General features: G+C 49.3%; 1 protein-coding gene across 1 annotated transcript; it reads right to left on the bottom strand.

Moving 5' to 3' along the window:
• Nucleotides 1–8,174: 8,174 nt before the first annotated feature.
• Nucleotides 8,175–17,026, bottom strand: HMGB1 (high mobility group box 1). Its single transcript, XM_009476785.2, has 5 exons — nucleotides 16,853–17,026; nucleotides 13,801–13,963; nucleotides 13,372–13,517; nucleotides 12,169–12,343; nucleotides 8,175–10,154 (listed from the first exon to the last, which is right to left on the bottom strand). The coding sequence occupies exons 2-5, from the start codon at nucleotides 13,948–13,950 to the stop codon at nucleotides 9,978–9,980; spliced, it is 648 nt and encodes a 215-aa protein (XP_009475060.1). The 5' UTR covers nucleotides 13,951–13,963; nucleotides 16,853–17,026; the 3' UTR covers nucleotides 8,175–9,977.
• Between the last annotated feature and the right edge of the window lie 2,726 nt (nucleotides 17,027–19,752).

The raw sequence follows: 19,752 nt of genomic DNA, 5'->3' as shown, positions 1-19,752 counted from the left end.
AGGCTCCTGGCTGGGGATCCTGCGGGCCAGCAGCCTCAGCAGAGAGACTAAGGCCTGTGAGGGTCTCAGCAGGGACAGGCCCTCAGGCTTTATAACAAGATATGATCTATTTTTTTAAAATTCCTTGTATTATGGCAATTATATGAACTTCCAGGTGACTTGCTGGAGCAGTCACAACCGAGTCCAAAAGCAGGCAAAGCCCTATAGACATTGAGAATCTTCTTATCATGAAGATTCATCGAGTTTCTGCTAGCAGTGTGCTGAAACTAGAAAGCTGGGGAGGAAAGGGGAAAAAAAACCCAGCACACTTTCTTTATTAGCATTTCACAGAAGTATTTCAGTAAAATGGGGCCATGGCAGTGATGGAGCCGTGAGGACGATGGGGCCGTGGGGACGACAGGGACACAAGGGGCCAAGGCCCAGGGGTCGGGTCGTCTCGCACGGTCGTTCCTTTGCAGTTCCCTCGGTATCCAGCACCACGAACATCCCTGCAGTTTCCATCAGCCCCTGGAGAAGGAATACATTGGATCTGGCAGCTCGGTTACAGCAACGCAATACGAAACCGCGGGACTTCCATCACGCTTATAGTGCAAAACCTCCATGCGGTCTCACTTATGCCCCACTCCGGCCCCCCAGCAGCGCCGCTGGTTTAGGTAACGTTTTGCGGCTCCCAGTCCCCGCTTCGAGCCAGCTCCATCGCCATCACGGCTCCTCGCGAGCGCAGTGATTCACCGGCACGTGATGAAAATAATTTTTCTGGGCTGTAAGTATTCTTGAAGGAGCAGAGGCTTTTGATTTTTATAGAGATGAACTATTCAGTCAACCCAAGTATTGCACCGGCTTGAGGAACTGCAGCTTTTGGGAAAAACGTCCTTTTAAGAGCACTGTGTTGGCAGCACGAGGCTCGGCCAGCTGGCCAGTGCCACACAGCTCCCACGGCCTCCCGGGGCTGTCGGCGTGTGCGTCCTCATGGGATAATACTGGGACAGGACCAGTCCCCCCAGCTCAGGAGATGCCACGGCAGCACGGCTGGAGTGGGACTCAGCAGGGCACAGTGGCCAGCCCCCATCCTGACTTGAGAGCCTCCAATGTCTGCTGTAGCGGGTGGAAGGAGAAAAAACCCAGACTCTTCCCCAATGTTGTTATCTGGATCTCCAAAGACTGTCTGAATTTGGGCTGCTCAGGAGCTCTCAATTACTAATTACCCTGAAATAAATGAAATCAAAGGCAAGCAATGAAGGACCCATCTGGGAAGCACTCGTACCATGACCAGAGACCCCAGGCAGCTCTTCCCCACCTCTTCTTCCTCACCAGGGAATCGTCGGCACATCGAGCTTCTGCAGATGAGTCACCGGGAGGCTGCGAGTGCCGGGGGCTCGGGGCGGTGGGACCCGCGGGGGTCACCCCTCTCCTCCTGGCCGGGGGCACCTGGCCGGCTCCGGCTGGCATCGCCTTCGCCGTGTTTAAACGTGGGAGCTGCAGCTGAGAAATTAACGCACGCGCCTCTTTCCCCTCATAAAAAGCATTCAGAAAAGGCATTTCAAAGGCTATCACCAACTAATTTAATGCAGCACCAGCGTGGCTTTAGAAGCAGTATTAAAAAAAAAATCTTCCAATATGAAAAAGAATATATTTTTTTTTATGATGGCCAGACAAACAGTGTAAATAATGGACGGAGGTAGCTGCAACTCCATCCTGCTCAGCAGAAAGAGAAAGCGAAACAAATCCAGCCGTGCAAGCTATAAAAACCGGCGGGCGGGCAGGGAGGAGGCAAGGCCAGAAGGAGCCTTCAGCAGGGCTGCTGCCTGCCGGAGCGCCGCTGCGCCGGGGTCCCAGGCCCCGGCAAAGGCTCGGTAGCGGGGCTATAGCAGGGATTAGTTAGGCAGCACCGCAGCTTTGGCTATCTAGACTTTTATTCATATAATCCTCCAAGTCTTGTACTACACAGATGGGTTGGGTTTGGTTTTTACCTTAATTATATCGCATGCTCCAGCTTTTGATATTCGCTTACAGGCATATTGTGGCATTTTCAGACTTAGGTCACTTCACTTTTATTATTGCAGGTGGCTCAAATAAATTTTCATTAACTTTTTCATGTACGTTTTCTAAAGAGAACTGTAAAAGGAACAGTTTAGCATTCTGTTTGAGTTTTTGAATAAGGATCAGGAGCAATTTCCCTATTAGTTTTCCAGTGATGTTCTCCATTCAATCCTTATGTTCAATGCAGCACCCAAAGGCCAGGAAAATCGTATGTACTTACATGGCAGGCACAGATATTCAGATACACAAACCAACTTTTTCTTAAAGACATTTCAGGCAAGGAGAATTGCGTTACACATCCCCATTTTTGCATTTCTTTCCTACATTCTGCTTCACTAAAGACCTTCACAAAGCTGCATGCACATAATCTGCCTCACAGGCACAGCTTGAAGCCACGGCTCTGCCGCGGCTTCTCCCAAGGTTAATTTATTACCAATTAATTTGAGGTGCTCAACACCTTTGCAAAGGCTGATGTGAATACTCTCACTCTACAGTTGGAAATCAAATACGGGTAAATGCCTAATTAAAAAAATAAAAACAAATAAGGAACATGATTAGTAATCTATCGGATATCAAACCCAAAAGCAACAGAAAAAGGGCACAAGCCTAATGCCCACAACTCCCTTTAGGAACAAAGCTACACACTGAGCAGCGCAGTAGTTTCAATCTGAAGCATTTTTACAACTCTTCTGTGGGATAGTGGAGTTGTCCTGGACTTTTATTGTTTCAAAATTAATGCAGAAAAATAGGAAAAAAAGGGAGTTTCCTCTGCAGAAGTCGCTGGCCGATAATTAAGCACTGGGGATATCAACTTGAACTCAAGTTTTGAGACAAGTCCATGGAAAATTCACATTTTGCATGTTTGCCTTTGAAAAACCACCTGTTGAGTCTCCTCTGCCTTCTGCCCGTTCTCGTTAAACCGAAGACGTCTTGGTGCTGTGAGGTTTCTCTACGCCACGGGTACGAGCCATCGCTCGGAGCGGTGCTCTGGGACTTGCAGTCTCCGTGTTTCTATTTCAGCGCTATGCGTGATTAATCCTCCATCTCATTCATTGTCTTTTTACTTCTCTGCTACTGGGAACAGTAAATAAGAGGGAAGTTGTAACAAGAGCCTCCTTTTTATTCAGAGACCTTCTGTTTCCTGCAGGCTGGCGGCTTCGAAAAAAATCACAGCTCCATTGTGCTCCCAAGTCATGTTAAATGGTTCAGATGGAAAGAAAAACCCACGTCAGTAGGAACAGGGGACTCAAAGAGGAGCATCGAGGCCGGCGGGCCAGGGACACTGATCCCGGGCGGTAGCACATCCTGAGGATGCTGCACCCTGTGGCAGCACCGACATTATGTTTTCTTCTCCCTATTTTGTGGGTCTGTGGAAGGCAGGAGCTGCTCCCGGCATTAGGGGTGCTTTGGTGGGTGTCCCCCAGCACCCCTGGCACCACAGGAATGGCATCGATTGCCTGGGGGTGGGGGGGCAGCAGGACAACCCTCCTGTCCAACCTGGGGAGCACGGATCCAGCCCCCAGCAGCCAGGGGTAGGTGGACTCGCTCCTGCCCGCCGGAGCGGGGCTGGCAGCAGGGGACACCGGGCAGGGCAGGAGGAAGGGGCAGGGGCACCGCGGGGGGAGCCCCGGGCACGGGCAGGGAGGCAGAGCCCAGGTGCTCCTGTGCAGAGGCAGAGCGTGCGGCGCCCGAAACGGCATCGGCGTCGCTGAACACCTGGTACAAACGCTCCCCAGAAACAGATCATTTCCTCCTTCCACCTCAAAGCAAACGGTGCTGGAAGGAGGCTCAGTCGCAACCGGGCCGGGCCGGTGCAAGGAGGGGTCCCTGTGGCAGGTGGGCTCACTGGCAGCCTCCCACTGGGAGCCGGTTACACATCCCGGAGCGCGGCTCCAGGACAAGTCATCCGTCCCAGGCAGGACCCAAGGGGTCAGTGCTGCCAAACGCCCCAACACCTGGGCGGGTGCTGGGCCCATCAGCCCCCGTGAGCAGAAACCCACCAGCACTTTGCCATCGGTGGCTGGTGCAGCAAAAGCCTCCTGTCCCCAAAACCTGCCGTCAAAGCTGCTCCCATGCCGAGGGGCTCAGGCCAAGATCAATCCTCACCTGCGTTTTCCAGTATCGGTTTTACAATATAGTGCTTGTTCGTGGCATCTTCCGTATTGGAAGGTGTCAGTAGAAACCTGTGTCAACAGAACTAAAACGAGCATAAGCGCCACTACAGTCGGGTCTGATAATAAAACATGAGTCACTGTTATTCAATCATTTACTAATGCACGTTTTGCAAGAAAGTTATCTCTTCTAGGAATCATCACCACACAAATTTGAGAGGTTGTTTTTTTTTTTTATAAAAAGAGCGCCGTGATTTTGCTTTTTACTGCGTAGCTGAGTCTTTGCAGGGCTGGTGCCTGTGATCCCTACCTGCAGCCCGCCGCCCGCACCCTTTGCAGCTCCATTTCAAAGCCGGGCATGAGCCCCTCGCCCCGGGGTGACCCGCCACTCACGCTCTGCGTCCCGCAGCCGTGGGCAGGAGCCCGCCAGCCTTTCCACGCCGTCCCTCTGCCCTGCAGTTTTCACGCCCAGTGTCTCCCCGGCACCAGGAGTGAGCTGGCAGCAAGGAGGGGGCGGCTGGGGCCCCCCCGGCTGCCATCGGTACCCCCGCACTGCTGCAAGCCTGCATCATCTGTAGTACCGCGGGCTGGCCTTAGTTCAGGAGACGGGCATTTTCCCCGTGGGCAGGCTGAGGAAGAGCGTGGTCAACACCAGCACATCAGCGAGGGAGACTTTATTCCCAGGAGGGCGTTGTTCACGTTGCTTTCTTGCGGTTCTGTTTGTGAAGGACCAGGGGGTTGTCAGGGATGTCCCGTCTCGGCTGGAACTTCTTCCCAGACATTGCTTCGAAAATGTTGTTTTTAGTCTCGATAACAAATGCACTCGCCAAACGTGGCAGCACATGTCCTCAGTTTCCCCTCGGTAAGTGTAATTTTCTGAATGGCGTCTTGCAAGGAGCATTTAAATGGTGACCTCCTGCTGCTGTAAGGTGTGCGGGGAGCTGGGTCCCTTCCAGGCATTCAGGCTGCAGCGTTTGGTCTTTCCTGCTTTTACTGAAGAACTTTTGGGACCTCAGAAATGTGTGATTCGAGCTTTTGCCGCCTTAATAGATGAAAGGCGGCTGGAAGCATTAGGATGAACTTCCTTTGTACCAAATGCCCGTCATTTAAGTCAAACACGTTTTAACAATATAAGCAAGATTTTAAAAGGTGTAGCTAAAAACCCCACACTTGCCTGTCTTGCTCGCTCCTCGCTGCTCCGCCGCCTCACGGCGTAGCTTGATCCCGAGTACTCCTGCTGCAGGGAAGGCTTGAGCTCTCGACGTAGCAAACAGGTAGACTAAGCTAATTTATAGCTTAAGTCTTTTATTCCATCATAAAGTAGCAAAAATGAAGGCTTGTCTCTCTTGCGGGTCACCTCTAATAGCAATCGCTTCAGCAAGATGGATTTCAAAATTAGGTGCTCGCGAAGCAGAAGCCACGCTGTATTTTTCAAGAGCACAAAGCAGCTGTAAGAGCAATCTGACCTTCATTCTTAATAATAAATTCATTGGGGGGAAAAAAATCCATCTTTGTTTTTCTGCTTGAAGTACTGTCGAAAGAAAAGCCGGGGCACAACATATACGAAATAAAAACATAAGACAACTTCTGCAAAATGATACAAAACTCTTGGAGATTTACTTTTCTAATTTTTTTACGCAAACATCGGAAGAAAATGTGAGAGCTTGCCTACAAATACATTACTTTGGAATAAAGGATGGTGTTAATTTGAACCAAACGTATTCTAGACTAAATACCGTCTCGAGGTGTTTTTCAGATGTAGGGTGCACTCCAGTAGCAAAGGCTGGGGAAGAGTTTATTGCTAAACATCCACATTTAGGCACTGCATTGGACCAGCTCATTTGTAAAACGTCCCTTAATGTATTTCAGGGGCTAAAATAACGTCTATCGCAGCTTGCCAAAGCCAAATGTCACACACTGTTCTGTTCTTCCGAAGCAGCCCCAAAAAGGTGTGACCGGGAGTCTGTAGTCAGTACAGCGTGATGGTAAGCGAAAGAACGTAGCGAGGGACCCTTGCTTGAAAATACTTGGCATTTTACTGTTATTAGTACATTTGTGTCCTAAAAGCCTGTAGCTGGTCAGCTACTACTGGCAAAGCCTGGAAATGGTGAACACGAACCACCTCTTGTATTAAATACTATCTTTGTATCTTGCTGTGTCTCTGTTACCGACTCGGTATTGAATACCGTGTTATAACCCAGCACAGTGCATCAGCTTTATTTCTTTGATCAGGCATAGCTGGGAAGGCAGAACGGGAACGTTTATTCTAACCAGCAGGTTTCACCCTTAGGCCAGCAAGAATTAGGAAAGGTTTTTTCAAGCTCGGCTCGTCACCCACCTAGAGAGCCTAACGCTGCTGCTGCAGTGCACCCGGCCCCTCTCCTGGCGGAGTTACTCAAACCCATCTTCCCGCTTTCCAGCAAGCCTAAACCCAGCTATTACTCGGCCTTTTCTCCTTCACGCCGGGCTTGTTACACCAATAAAAGGCACTGTAAAGGGGCTCCGTGTCAGCAGTGCCTGCATCACCCTAATTGAGCTGCAGAAATCTTTTTGGCCGCTTGATACCTGTTACTTCAGGTTTCCAGGAGCCCCTCTGCCTGGACAGAAACGTTTGGTTAAATAAGCTCAGCTTTTTGCTAGAGCTGGCGCGATCATTGAAAGCGCGGCAGAAGGGATAAACGCTGTCTGTATGTTTAGTCAAACCTGTTTAAAATCACAGAGCAAACCTAGAAAGCGGGTGGCTGCAACCGCGGCTCCTTTCAGGACCAACTGAGATCAACAACCGTGAAATGGGTATGGCTTCATTTGGCATTCAAGATATCCTAACTACCACTTATTAACATTTGAGTTCTCTCCAAACCAAGCCCTGTTCTTGTTTAGAACGGGAGAAGCCTTTTTGCCTCTACACCAAGCATTCACATGAAGGTTAAAGCCCTAGGAGATGCTTTTGGTTTTCACAGCGACGCCAGTGCGGCCCAGGTCCCCTGCAGGGAACCGCTGCCCGATGGGTTGCCATCTCACCGCTCCCTGTCCCTCCACAGGCACCAACTTCCAACGATGACAGGGAGGCAGAGTCAAGGAAAAGCGTCAGCAACAACCGGCCTCGGATCAAGTAACCTTGTAGTAGTCAACTCTGACCATCGGTGCTGAGCATCGGGCGGTTTCAACCAAGAGGGTTGTTCAACTGCTGGAGCTCGGAGGGGACCGCAGCCAGGGAACGGGAAGGTCCTTCCCAGCAGCAACTCTCAGCAGCTCGTATTTTATTTTAGGACAATTAATCTACTTAACTACGGTATTCCCTCCCAAAATAGCGTTTTTTTTGTTTCAAAACAGTTTTCTAGACGACACAAGCGAAGACCTCAGTCCGATAGACGCGTGCAAGCTCAGCTGACTGACAGGCGCGTACCAACTGCTCACGACAAAATGGTGGCCGTGGCGGAGAGCTCTGGAGCCTCTGGTACACCTCCCAGCCACCACCAGCCTCCGCAGAGTCGTACCGCTGGTTCTTTTTTCTCAGAAAGTAGCATTTGTAACTATGGCATTACCTACCCTTTTCAGCCCTGAGCATGCTCTGTTTATCGATGTGCTAACCCCAAAGATAAAGGCAAAGGCCACGCCTGGCTGCTGGGTAAGCGCTTGCTACTCATCGGGCAAGATCAGCTGAATCCTCTAGGTTACTTCTGCCAACATCAAGCACCGAGAACAAAGGCGCAAGATTAGAGGGATCTCATTAAGCATGTTTGTTCCAAGAACAAGAAATGTCTCTACTTTCCTCTGATGACCTGGGGAAACAAAAAAGCCCTTCAGCACAGAAAATTTATTTGTAATCAGTTATGAGCATTTGCATGGGTAATATCCAGTTTAAGAAGAGAAAAAAAAAAAAATAAAATCTATCTGTCCTAAGCTTTCTCTATCATCGTTCTTCTGTTTGAAACAGAAAGCAGGGATGTCCATACCTGAAATCACCAACACACGCACACAAAATAAACCCTTCAGATATTAAGCGAGCCGTTTAACTAAGTATTTAAAACCTCTGCAATTATTAGTTTATTAGTATCATCCAGGATTCAGATGTTCAATATTTCTCCTGAAGTTATACATAAATGCAAATTGAAATAAGAATCTGAAAGTCAAAATTGTATAACAAAACAATACTCCATCACAAAAGCGTGTAAAATTACAAGAATGCTATTTTTTTTTTTTTTTTAAACACTGGCACTTAAGAGAACCATAATTTTGTAACCACAAAATTGCCAAATTGTCCCCCAAACTGGTAAGCAGGTATATGTGAAAATAGTTACAGTTGCCAGCACTTGAAGTTTTACTAAATATGCAAAAAAACCCTTAGCTTTGGTTTTGGAAGAGAACTATATTTGACCAAATTAGACATTGTTGGTATACCATAAACATTTCACTTTTTAATGCAAAATTTAATAAAATGTACTTTTCCATACAGCTATATTTAACTTAAAAATGGGCAAACATCAAGAGTGCGGTATAAAACCTAACAGGAAAAATACATCTTATCTCATTTTCAATTTGAGACAATATACAACTTTGTTTAAAGGGCTAAAACTAGAATTTCAAGAATACAAATATGAATTTACATAGATTTAACAAATAATAATGGTACCATTTATAGAAATCTTAGAAAGAAAAATCATTTCTCGTGGGCCATTTGCTACCAGGAGAGTTTCATGGTATAAAGCCCGTGGCCATCACCAGACCTGTCACCAAAAAATAATATGGTAATTTCATGCTTTTAACTTTACACATTTTAGGTACGCTCATCGCTTGCAAGTGTTCAGAGATTTACAAATACAACTTCCATTACATGGTAATGGAGTCACACCTGTAAATTTCTCCACACTGGATGGACGCACACTCTTCCTATGGGTCCTTCTAGGACAAAATTTAACGCTCCCTCCCTCCCCGCCCCCCCTCCCCCAAGTATTTCATTTCTGTAAAATTGAACTCTATACTTCTCAACTCTCCAAGACTGGTAAACTCATGCAACTCAATAGAATATTACATTTCACAAAAATCTGAACAAGTATCAGTTTGTTGAGATTGAATTTTTTGTTTTGTTTCCAGTTACGGAAGAATATTCTTTCATCATATGCCTATATATTTCTTTTCTTACCCTATCATGATTATGCAGGGTATGCAGATCAAAGTTTTGTTTATCAGCTGGTTATATGAAAGATGAAAACTGTAATATTCCCGTGATCCCAAACGGGCATTCAATAAAGCAAAAGATGAGTTCCCCTCAAAAAAAAAAAAAAAAAAAAAAGAGAGAGAGAGAGAGAAAAGAAAAAGTATGATTTTTCAAGGGCACCTATTAAAAGGACAACAATACTAATAAAAAAAATTGTATTTACTTAGAAGCATTCAGAATGTCAACAAAACAGCTGCAACTCTTTTTTTTCCTTTTTGCAATTACAGAGTGGTATTCAGTTAACAGAACGACAATTATTTTTAGGATGCATCGGAGACAACTGAAGATGAAAAATGAACTACATCCCCATATATAACTAATTTGTGCTGTGCACCAACAAGAACCTGCTTTAAAACTCCCATGCCAATTTACAACCCCCACACTGTACCAGGCAAGGTTAGTGGCCATTGAAATACCACTAAGGACAGGGCTATCTAAAGACACATTCGGTAGTGTGTTAACTATACAAAAAAAGAGACACTGTACAGTTTAAAAACAAATCTTACACAGCCTTACATTTCAATTTTTTTTTTTCTTTAAAAGGAGTGAGTTGTGTACAGGGGGGTTAAATGCTTTATAGACAAGAAAGAAATTGCTCTAAAAGAGACTTATTCATCATCATCATCATCTTCATCCTCCTCCTCTTCCTCTTCTTCATCATCTTCATCCTCTTCGTCTTCGTCCTCATCTTCCTCCTCCTCCTTCTTCTTCTTGCTCTTCTCAGCCTTGGCAACTACTTTTTTGCCTGCATCAACCTTCCCTTTGGCCCGGTATGCAGCAATATCCTTGGAGGAGAAAAGCAGGAAGAATCTCTCAAAGATTTAACCAGCCAAGAGCTCTCAGCAACTTCCGAACGGCGCCTGTGAAACCAGAGCCACCCAGGTGTCCGCCCCTTCTCCCCATCCACGGGGGCAGGACTGGGAGCTGCAGCTTCAGTTACAAGGTGAACTGAGGCCCAACGCCAAAGGAAGGGGAACCCTCTAACACAGGAATGGTACCGGCACGCTGCAACACGCCGCTTACGGCTGTTGAGGAATCTCTGCTGTTAGGCTTCTGGGAAGAGGTTGGAAAAGCTGCTGCCTCGGATAGTAAAGGCACAGCTGAGCCCACTATCCCATAAGGAAATGAAGTAGGGAGACCTCTTAAGGTCCCTTTCTAGCCCTACCCTCTACAATGCCTACAGAAACACACAGGAAAACCCTCGTTTGAGGCACAAAACTGCAATTAGCATTCCGAAACACATTAGAATGACATGACCTAATATCTGCAACATTATGCATCAGCAAAGAGCAATTACACAGAATTCTGCCTAACTGAACTTTACAAAATAAAAAGTTATAAGAACTTGATTAAAGGGTAGACAGTGCCACCTTCTGCATGCAATAAATTTATTCTAGTGGTTTATAACACAGAAAATTCAGTTCCTGTTATAGGGAACTCAAAACTGTACTTGGGAGACCAAGCCAGAAAACCAGTCAGACTTCCTGACTTTGTGCCAAAATAATAAGAACAATTACGTAACAGAATTGATCTACAGGACTTAAACATAGGAGCTACAGAGAAACGCCAACACCTTTACGCAGAATGGTCCAAATCTTCAAATATTCCCCACCCAGTAAACATTATACCACTAAGCTTACAGTTCCCTCAGGCTCCCTGAAAGCTTAGCATGAAATTTTCAGAAGATACGATATCCACCGAGTCAAAGGCCAAGCAGTGAAATATTGTGATTACTGCACCTTTAAACCCCACTTGTAAGCGTAAGAAATAACGACGATACCAGTGAAGACTAAAACGCCTGGGAATAACGATTAATAATTCTACCATTTAAAGCGTCTCTTATGAGTTGCCTTGGCTGTATGTACAGGCAAGTACTGTACTGAAGAGTTTAAGTTGCACAGGAAGGACAATATGGGAAAGCTTCTAGACCTGCAGCTCCTCTCCAGCACATAATTAGGACTCAAAGAGGCCACCTTGCTCACTACAATGCCACAATTTTAAAGTGGTTTTGTTTGCCAGCAGGAGAGGAAGGTCATGGCACACAAATGGATATACACGGTATACATTAGCCGTAGGTGGTTGCTGACCCATTGCAGAGCATCATCAGGGGGTGCTAACATGCATCCCCTCCTCCCTTGGTTTCCTTGCACTGGGATGGGAATCTGCCTCTGGAAACAAAATCACGTGTAGCACTACCCTGTGCGTGCAACACATTTCTACAGCTCCAATAATGATGACGGGATTTAGCTTTAATAATTGAAGAAATTGTATGACATGCTGCTTCATATGTATTATTAACTATGTTAATTACTAGAAAGGAGACGGACACAAACTAGGTAGAGAAAAAACACGTGTCTAAAACTAGCGTCTCGTTAGTGTTCCGACATTATCCCAAGAATAAACTACAAAGAACACCTATGTGTATCAATTATCTCCATGTTCAGGGATGTTCATCAGTACTGAACACCTCCCAAAGCAGGGACAACCATCTTATTCTTTACTGGCGCTACTTAATACTGCTGTGACCTATTGTTTTAATAACAGACACCATGGTATCTATTAAACCGTCACTGATGGTCCTGAATTACAGATGAATGCAAATAATTCAACACAAAGGATGGCAATTTAGTGTTACAGTAATAAACCACATGCTCCCTTGCATGGTATTTTCCAACAAATATCATGACATTTGTCATTATTATAATTTGCAACATCAGGTACCGGAGTACACAAAAAGGAAAAAGCCATCTAAATTGAGGCTTGACCTCCCCAAACCATCTCCATAAATGTCGATGTTACCTTTTCATACTTCTCCTTCAGTTTAGCAGCCTTTTTTTCATAAGGCTGTTTATCATCTGCAGCGGTGTTGTTCCACATCTCTCCCAGTTTCTTTGCGACATCCCCAATGGACAGACCAGGATGTTCTCCTTTGATTTTTGGACGAAACTCAGAGCAAAACAAGAAAAAAGCCGAACTACAGAGGGTGGAGGAGGAGAAAAAAAAAAAAAAAGAAAGAAAGATAAGATTATTTTCATTTTAGACTTTACTATTACAGAAAGTTTTGTGACCTTTGTTACTGTTTCTTAAGAGCGTTTTGGAAAATGTTTTGCATTTTGCACCTAAAAGTGAGACAAACATTAATTACAAGGGAAGGTATTAGAACTAAATAAACTACTTTGAAAACATAACACATCCTTGTCTCTTAAGTAATGTCACTTAGTGGTCCCATTTTTGGCAGGACCCCCAGAAGGGCAAATTTTATATACCATATGCAGAGAAAAATCTTAAAAAAGGAGAATGAGTGAATGATATCAGGGGAGCAAATGTTATGCCAGAACTGTTAAAAGCAGAGAAGCTGCAATATTTGTTATGAAAATTAGGATTTAGAGATGACACCATCAGCCCAAATAAGAACATTCACTTGTACAGGAACTTCCCTGTTCCTTTCAGCATTAGCTCCATATAAAACACACACAAAAAATGTACTGCTACCAAGTACTAGTGTCTAGTACCAAGTGAACCTGAAGTCAGTAGTCTTTGCGCAGTGGCTGAAGTTTTAATTCTCCAAGCTGTTTTTTTGTGCAGGATCATCCTTCTAACCCATTCTGTGCAAAAGCCTCTTCATCTTAAATGGACTGCCAATCAAGAATTCTGCTCAAGCCGACAGGTGGGGAGAGCAGGGCCTGCAATATTTTACTGCCATTTTACACTAGAATTACCCTCTTAACAGAAATTGGGAACATGAGTCAGAACTGCATGTCACCGACTTTTGCACCCACTTTTAAAGGCTGACATTATTCCAACTTAGATAACGAGGGCCAACCTGAAACCACAAACCTGTAATTCGTAACTAAAATTTCAACCCATCTTTACGCCACTGGTCAGGAAAACTATGTAGTCTTGTATTTCTGAAGCTCCTAAACCTGGATAAAATGATCGTTTTATAGATACTCTCCAGTGCGATGCTCTCGAACAAGATAAACTAACTAGAAATCTACTTACGGAGGCCTCTTCGGTGCATTTGGATCCTTGAACTTCTTTTTTGTTTCCCCCTTAGGTGGTACATAGTTTTTCATTTCTTTTTCGTAACGAAGCTTGTCAGCCTTTGCCATATCTTCAAACTTCCCTTTCTCCTTAGAAGACATAGTCTGCAAGGCAATTAGAATCACAGAATATCTCAAGTTGGAAGAGACCCATAAGGATCAAAATGGTATTTTAAGACTCAAAAGCATATCCAAGTCCATTCCAAAACTTCAGTTAGGAGAGCTAAAGGTAAGGCAAGAACAACAGATAGTTACCACTAATCATACAATTGCACTTCATACTTATCTAAACCCTGAACTTTTAAAGAAATAATTTACAGTCCCGCATAGTATTTCACACAAAGCAATCATTTAAGGCTTTGTGGGCTTTTTAAGCGGTTATTCCTACCTTCCATCGTTCTGAGCATTTTTTTGAGAACTCTGAAAAGTTCACTGAAGCATCTGGATGTTTCTTCTTGTGCTCCTCCCGGCAGGTTTGCACAAAGAAGGCGTATGAAGACATTTTACCTCTCGGCTTCTTAGGATCGCCTTTGCCCATTTTTGATGATTTTCTGTAACAAAGCAAAAAGGACACTTTTGTAACTTTTACTTTTTACAAACCCATGTGGGAAGTAAGCCATAACAAATGATGAGGCCAAACAAGACCCATTGGAGCGGTACTCCGAAATCATACAACAGGAAGAAGTTTTGCTTCTGGAAAATTTACTGAAGACTTTTGCCATCGCTATTTGAGGTGACCTGGACACAAGCAACCCGAAATCTCAAAGGGCCTTTAAAACGCGCAGTTCTGGTCTCCTGCGAACAAGAACGTCCCTTCCAAGCAATCTGAAAGCAAGTACTAGCATCAGTGCAGTGGAGACTGCGCTCCTTGATTACTGCTAGTGTATTAATCCTATGCTTGGAAGGAATAAATTATATTGAAAGAAGAAGGGGAAAAGTACCAGAGTATCCTATCTCAGCTGGCTTTACGGGTTACTCTTTTTTTTTTCCTAAAGCTTGTATTTCTATTCCCCTCCCCTGTAGGCCCTGAGTGCTCATTTGCAAGAGATGTGTATTTTTTATTATTTTTGTACGCCATGTATTATCACTCTCCTTTAAGTGTACTGCAAAAAACTACTCTCTCTTTGTAAGTGTACCTAGATACACAGGAATGAAACACCACACTCGGTCAAACATGTTATAACCAAGCCAGGGACGCGAAAAGCATGACGTTTACAGATGACTAGCAGAGCTGTGCTCAGCGCGAGGACTATCTGACTCTTTCAGGGACGGAGAGGGAATGAAAAATACCTTCCTGGAACTTTCACACCCAAGTCAGACATTCAGAGTATTTCTTTGTAATTCCCTAGAAAAAGCCACTTGCACCCTGACAAACTCTGCTCTTCAGCAGGAATTAAGGGGGGGGGGGGGGGGGGGGAGAGAGAGAAAAAAAAGCACACACACAGCCTGCCCGTATTGCCACAGAAGCAGTATTTCCTATCGGTTTGGCGGATAGACAGAAACAGATTTCTGCTCTGTGACTAAACACGTCCGGTTTGAAGTTTCTATCAAGTAAACAAGAGGGCTGAAGAACCAGGAGCCGCTCCTGCCTGCCATGGAGACGTTTTCAGAGCCAGCCAGCACCCGCGGCTCGCTAGCGGCTGGGCTCTCCCCGCTGGCTGTGGGGGGAAGGCGGCAAGGGCCGGGGGGGGACGGGGCAGGGGCGGCTCAGAGGCGTGGAGCGGCTGTGGGAAGGATTAGGCGCTGCGACCGTGAGCTGGCGTTTAAAAGCCTCCTTCCCGCCATTTTGGACGTTTCCCCTGCGAGGGGGGGCAGAGGAAAACTTCGGAAGTGCCCTAAGAGACCTGCTGGGGGTGAGGGAGAGGAAAAAAATAAATACGAGTCCCGTTATTAGGGAGAAGCTGTGAAGTTCTGCTTCGTGTTCACGCGAGGGCTCGCAGCCAGCGGGCGGCAAGCACATGCCCTGCCGCCGGCCACCGGGGCTGCGGCTTCCCGCAGGCGGCGACCCCCCGTCCCGGCCGCCGCTCGCGGCCCCGGGACAAAGCGCCCTCCCGGCCGCCGCCCCCGGCCCCCCGCGGCGGGGCGCGCCGTCCCCGGGCCTCCCCCGCTCCCCGCCGCCATGAGGCCTGGCCGGCGAGGCGCGGCGCGGCCTGCCCGCCCGCGCGGCCTGCGCCGCCGCAGCGGCGGCGGGAGCGGCCGCCATGGCGCAGGCTCCTGGCGGAGGAGGTCACCCGCCGCCGAGGCTCCTTCCATTTTGTGCGCTGAGGAGAGCCAGCCGCTCCCCCCCTCCTCCCGCCGCCACCACACCCCCCCCGCGGCCCGGCGGGCGGGGCGGGGAGGCCAGGTCGCGGGACCCCCGCCGAGGGGCCGCGGCGGAGCCGGGCGGCGACCCCCGGCCCGCGGGGGCGCGGCGGCGGCAGCGGCGGGGCGGCGCGGAATGGCCGCTGCTGGCGTCGCCCGCGCCCGCCGCCGCGCAGAGAACATGGCTCCTTCCTCTCTTCCCTTCCCTTTGTGTGAGCGCGCCCGCTACCCTGGCGCACACGCTCAGCCATTGCAGCCGGGGGAGGGCGGGCGGGAGGGAGGGAGAGAGAGACGGGGGGAGGTGGGTGGGTGCGGGGGGAGCGGGAGGGTGGGGGGCCGGCGCGCTTCCAGCGCCTGCCCGAGCCCCGGCGGAGCGGGCAGAGCCCCGGCGGGGACCCCCGCTCGCTCCCGCGCCCCGCCGAGTTGCACGGCCCCTCGGCGGCGGGCCCCGCGCCCGGGCGAGCGGCGGCGGCTGGAAAAAAAAGTTCCCCCGAACTGCGCCCCCGCCCGCCCGAGCGCCTCTCTGCTCCGCCGCCGCTCGCCTTGTTTTCTCGCTCGCGGCTCCCGTCAGCCATGTTACAGCCGGGCGGCCGCGGGGCCAGCGGCTCCCGGGCCCGCGCCCCGCTGCCCCAGCGCTCCTCGCCGCCCCGGCGGCGGCCGGCAGCGCGGCCCGGCCCGCCCGGAGCCCCCGCCGCCTCGCCGCGCCTGTGCCCGCCGGCTGCCCCGCCGCCGCAGCGATGGCTACGGCGAGGCACCGTAAGCGGCTTACGGCGGGGCACGGCGCGGCCCGCGCCCCCCGCGGCGGGCGACCCCCGGCCACCCGCCCCCCCCGCCCGCCCGGGCGGCTTCCTCGCCCGTCTCCCTCCCTCGCCTCCTGCCGCCCCGCTCCCGAAGTCTCGCCCGCCGCCCGCGCCCCCGGCGCCCCCGCCCCACCCCGGCCGGGGGGCTTCGCCGCCCGGGAAGGGTCTCCCGGGCGCAGCCCGGCTCGCCTTTGTGTGCCGGCGCCCGAGCCGTCGCTGCCCCGCGCTCCGCGGCCAGGCAGCGGCGGCGGCACGGCGGGCAGCGCCGGCTCGCCGCCCGGCTGCGAGCGAGCGGGCGAGCGCGCCCGGCCGGCCCGGCGGCCCCCGGCGCGTACTCACCCGTGTCAGAGTCGGCACGCAGCCCTCGCTCGGCCCCGAGCCCCCGCGACGCTACCCCGGCCGCCCGCCCGGCCCCAGCGCTGCCTGGGTCCCTGTGTAGCCCGGTGCACCGCAATGGCTGTGAGAGCGGGATCGATACGCAGCCTCCTCACACTCTCAGCACTGGTAACATTACTCTCAACACAGCCCCGTCCCCATTGGCTGCCGCCAAGCCAGCCGCCGCGCCGATTGGCCCAGGCCCTTCCATTGTCCTGACCAGAGAGCTCCGTCGATTGGGCGCGGCGCGGGACACGTCACTGAGGATTGAAAGGGCGCGCAAATATAAAAGTGAGTGGAGGGAGCCGGGCGGCGGCGGGATGCAGAGTTCCGAGGCGGCGGCTCAGCGCCGTGTCGCCGCCTGCGAGGAGCGCGGGCCGCCACCGCCCTGCCCGCCGCCGCCGCGCCCCCCCCTCCCGCCCCCGGGGCCGCCCCCCGCCGCCCCGGGAGGAGCGCGGCGCAGGGCGCCGGCGCCGCGGGCGCTCCCGCGACGCCCCAGCAGTGCCGCCGCCGCCTCCCCCCCCCCCCCCCCCCCCCGCTGCACCGCCCCATTTCACGGACGCGGAAACCGAGGCGCGGGGCTCGGGGCGCAGCGGGGCGCGGGCAGGCGAGCCCGCGTTTTCCGGCTCCTCTCGCCCGGCTTCAGCCGTCGCACGGCGCTGGCTGCCACGCGGGCGCTGCCTTCTGCTGCGGCGGCGTGCGCGCTTCTGCCTGCGCCCGCTGCGTTGTCTGCTAGTTTGGGGTGGGTTTTTCATTTTCCAGAAATGGGTAAATTATCTGCAAGAAAAAGACTCGGAAGGTCTTGGCTCTCTTCGTAACCCCCTGGGTGACAAGGAGCAGGCTGGGGTGGCCGGGCAGCCCCCCCCAGGCCTCAGCGTCTCTGGAGCGATGCCCCAGGCGTCCCGGTGCAGAGGCAGGCTGAGCTAGCAGCAAGCTGGCAATCTGGGCCACATCTCAGCTGCCCTTCGTTGCCCCCCCCTCTGCTTTTTTATAGTCCCTTGCACTGTATGAATCATTACGGAGGACTGTGGATACATCTGCTTTGCTGTTTACATCTACTTTACTGGTGCAAACAACGCTGGGAGGAGCCCTGTTGTGACAAATCCAAAACCACTGACCTTCCCTGAAAGGCGTTATCAGTCCGCTTACTGAAGTAACAGAAACTTGAACGATGAGAGCTATAGAGGTGTACGTATTAAAAACCGTTCTTACCTTGTAACTGCTGTTACCGCTGGCAATGTGAGTAGCAGGTAGCATTAAGAGATGGTCCGTACGATCCTTAGCGTTTTGTAGGCCGCCTAAACCTGAAAATAGGACAAATCCTCATCTGCCAGACCACAAACGCTTCCGAAACTTCATGGATAGGAGAAGATTTTAAGAGAACGTGATATTTGTCAAAATCAACTATTTACACATTAACATTTGTGACTGATAACAAAATTTAAGTATTATCATCTGACAAAATAAACCAATTAATAAAGTCTCTATCTTTTTTTTGCAGTAGCAGGAGTTCACTACAGTGAAAAGTGAACCCTAGGAAGTCATGTCTAAGGTCCCAAGCAAAACCAGCCCCTAAATTCAAGAACAATAATACCATGTGCCTTTCAATTTAGCCCAACTCTGCTTGCTTAGTTCTTAGTAAGAGAGAAACTTAGAGAGTACTAGTCTATTAACTTTAGGCCTATGCAAATGATAAGCTGTACAAATACCGAGAATTTAAAAAAAGTCCCAAACCCACATCTTAAATTCATAAGTGTACCAATTTCCAGTACAGCCAGGCCTAAGCTCAATAAAGTAGCTTCTTCTTTCTTTAGATATGAATGTGATTAAAAAGAAACCAATATAATTATACTAGGATTAGCTCACTGCAGACACTTTTATGCTGGGGTGGCTCAATTCTCTACTTGCTTGCATCCATGTTAGATGGATTGAATCATTTTAATTGTATCAGAAGAAGAATCGTCATAAACTCCTTCACCCAAGTGGTCACTTTGCCTGTTTGTCTTTAGGAATTGAGCCACAGAAGAGGCTGCAAGAGATTAGCTTTGCCACAGACTTACTGTTTGACGATCCTCAGACAAACCTTTGTGCTCGTTCCTCCTGCTTTAAGTGGGGTGGTATTTCTAAAATATTTATATGACACTGTTACAACCAAAGTAAGTCTCAAACGAGCAGTTCCCCTAACAGAGGCCATGGGTGCTGGTCTGCTAGAAAGAGTTATCATAGCGGATAGAGTGCAGCGACGACGCTCTTTAAGTCTCGGTCCGGAGTGCTACACATCGATGACTGGTCTCAGTGTCACATTGACATTTGTGTTGTATTGGACAATGTGAAATAAAAAGTGCGGTTTTTTTCCTCATCAGCTTACTTCTTTCAATATGCTTTTGTGCACAGTACCATTAAGTCCCACGGAAGTAATATATAGGTTCTACATATGATATTATAGGTTCCTGTTTAGCACATGTTAAGATACGTTAAGCTGAGAGCTGTTTGGCCTCACAAGATGTAAACCACGCCCCAGCAAACATCTGAATATGCAGCAGGGCAACTTTACCATTTAAGAAGTTTATACCAGGGCTGCTTCTGAGTGTCGTTCAGACTTTCTACCCTTGTCCTCCGGTGACTCTACCATCGAAGAAAGCTCTCCTCAAAGCCTTCCTAAGTTAACTGGGCCCCTCATGGCTGAGGAACAGGCCCCACAAATCATACACATTTTTACACATCTGCTGACAGAATATTTTTATCAGTATTCACCTGATCCCCTTAGTTAATCCAGAGTCCAGTACTTTCTGTTCCGGATCCAATGCCCAAGCCAGTTGCTGCTGCTTGGCTATGATTGTTGCCTCCTAACATTTCTCCTCCTC

Source organism: Nipponia nippon, unplaced genomic scaffold, assembly GCF_047370975.1.
Source record: "Nipponia nippon isolate SJK-2023a ecotype South Korea unplaced genomic scaffold, ASM4737097v1 scaffold_2, whole genome shotgun sequence".
NCBI lineage: Eukaryota > Metazoa > Chordata > Aves > Pelecaniformes > Threskiornithidae > Nipponia > Nipponia nippon.
This window is presented reverse-complemented; position numbering and strand designations above follow the sequence as displayed.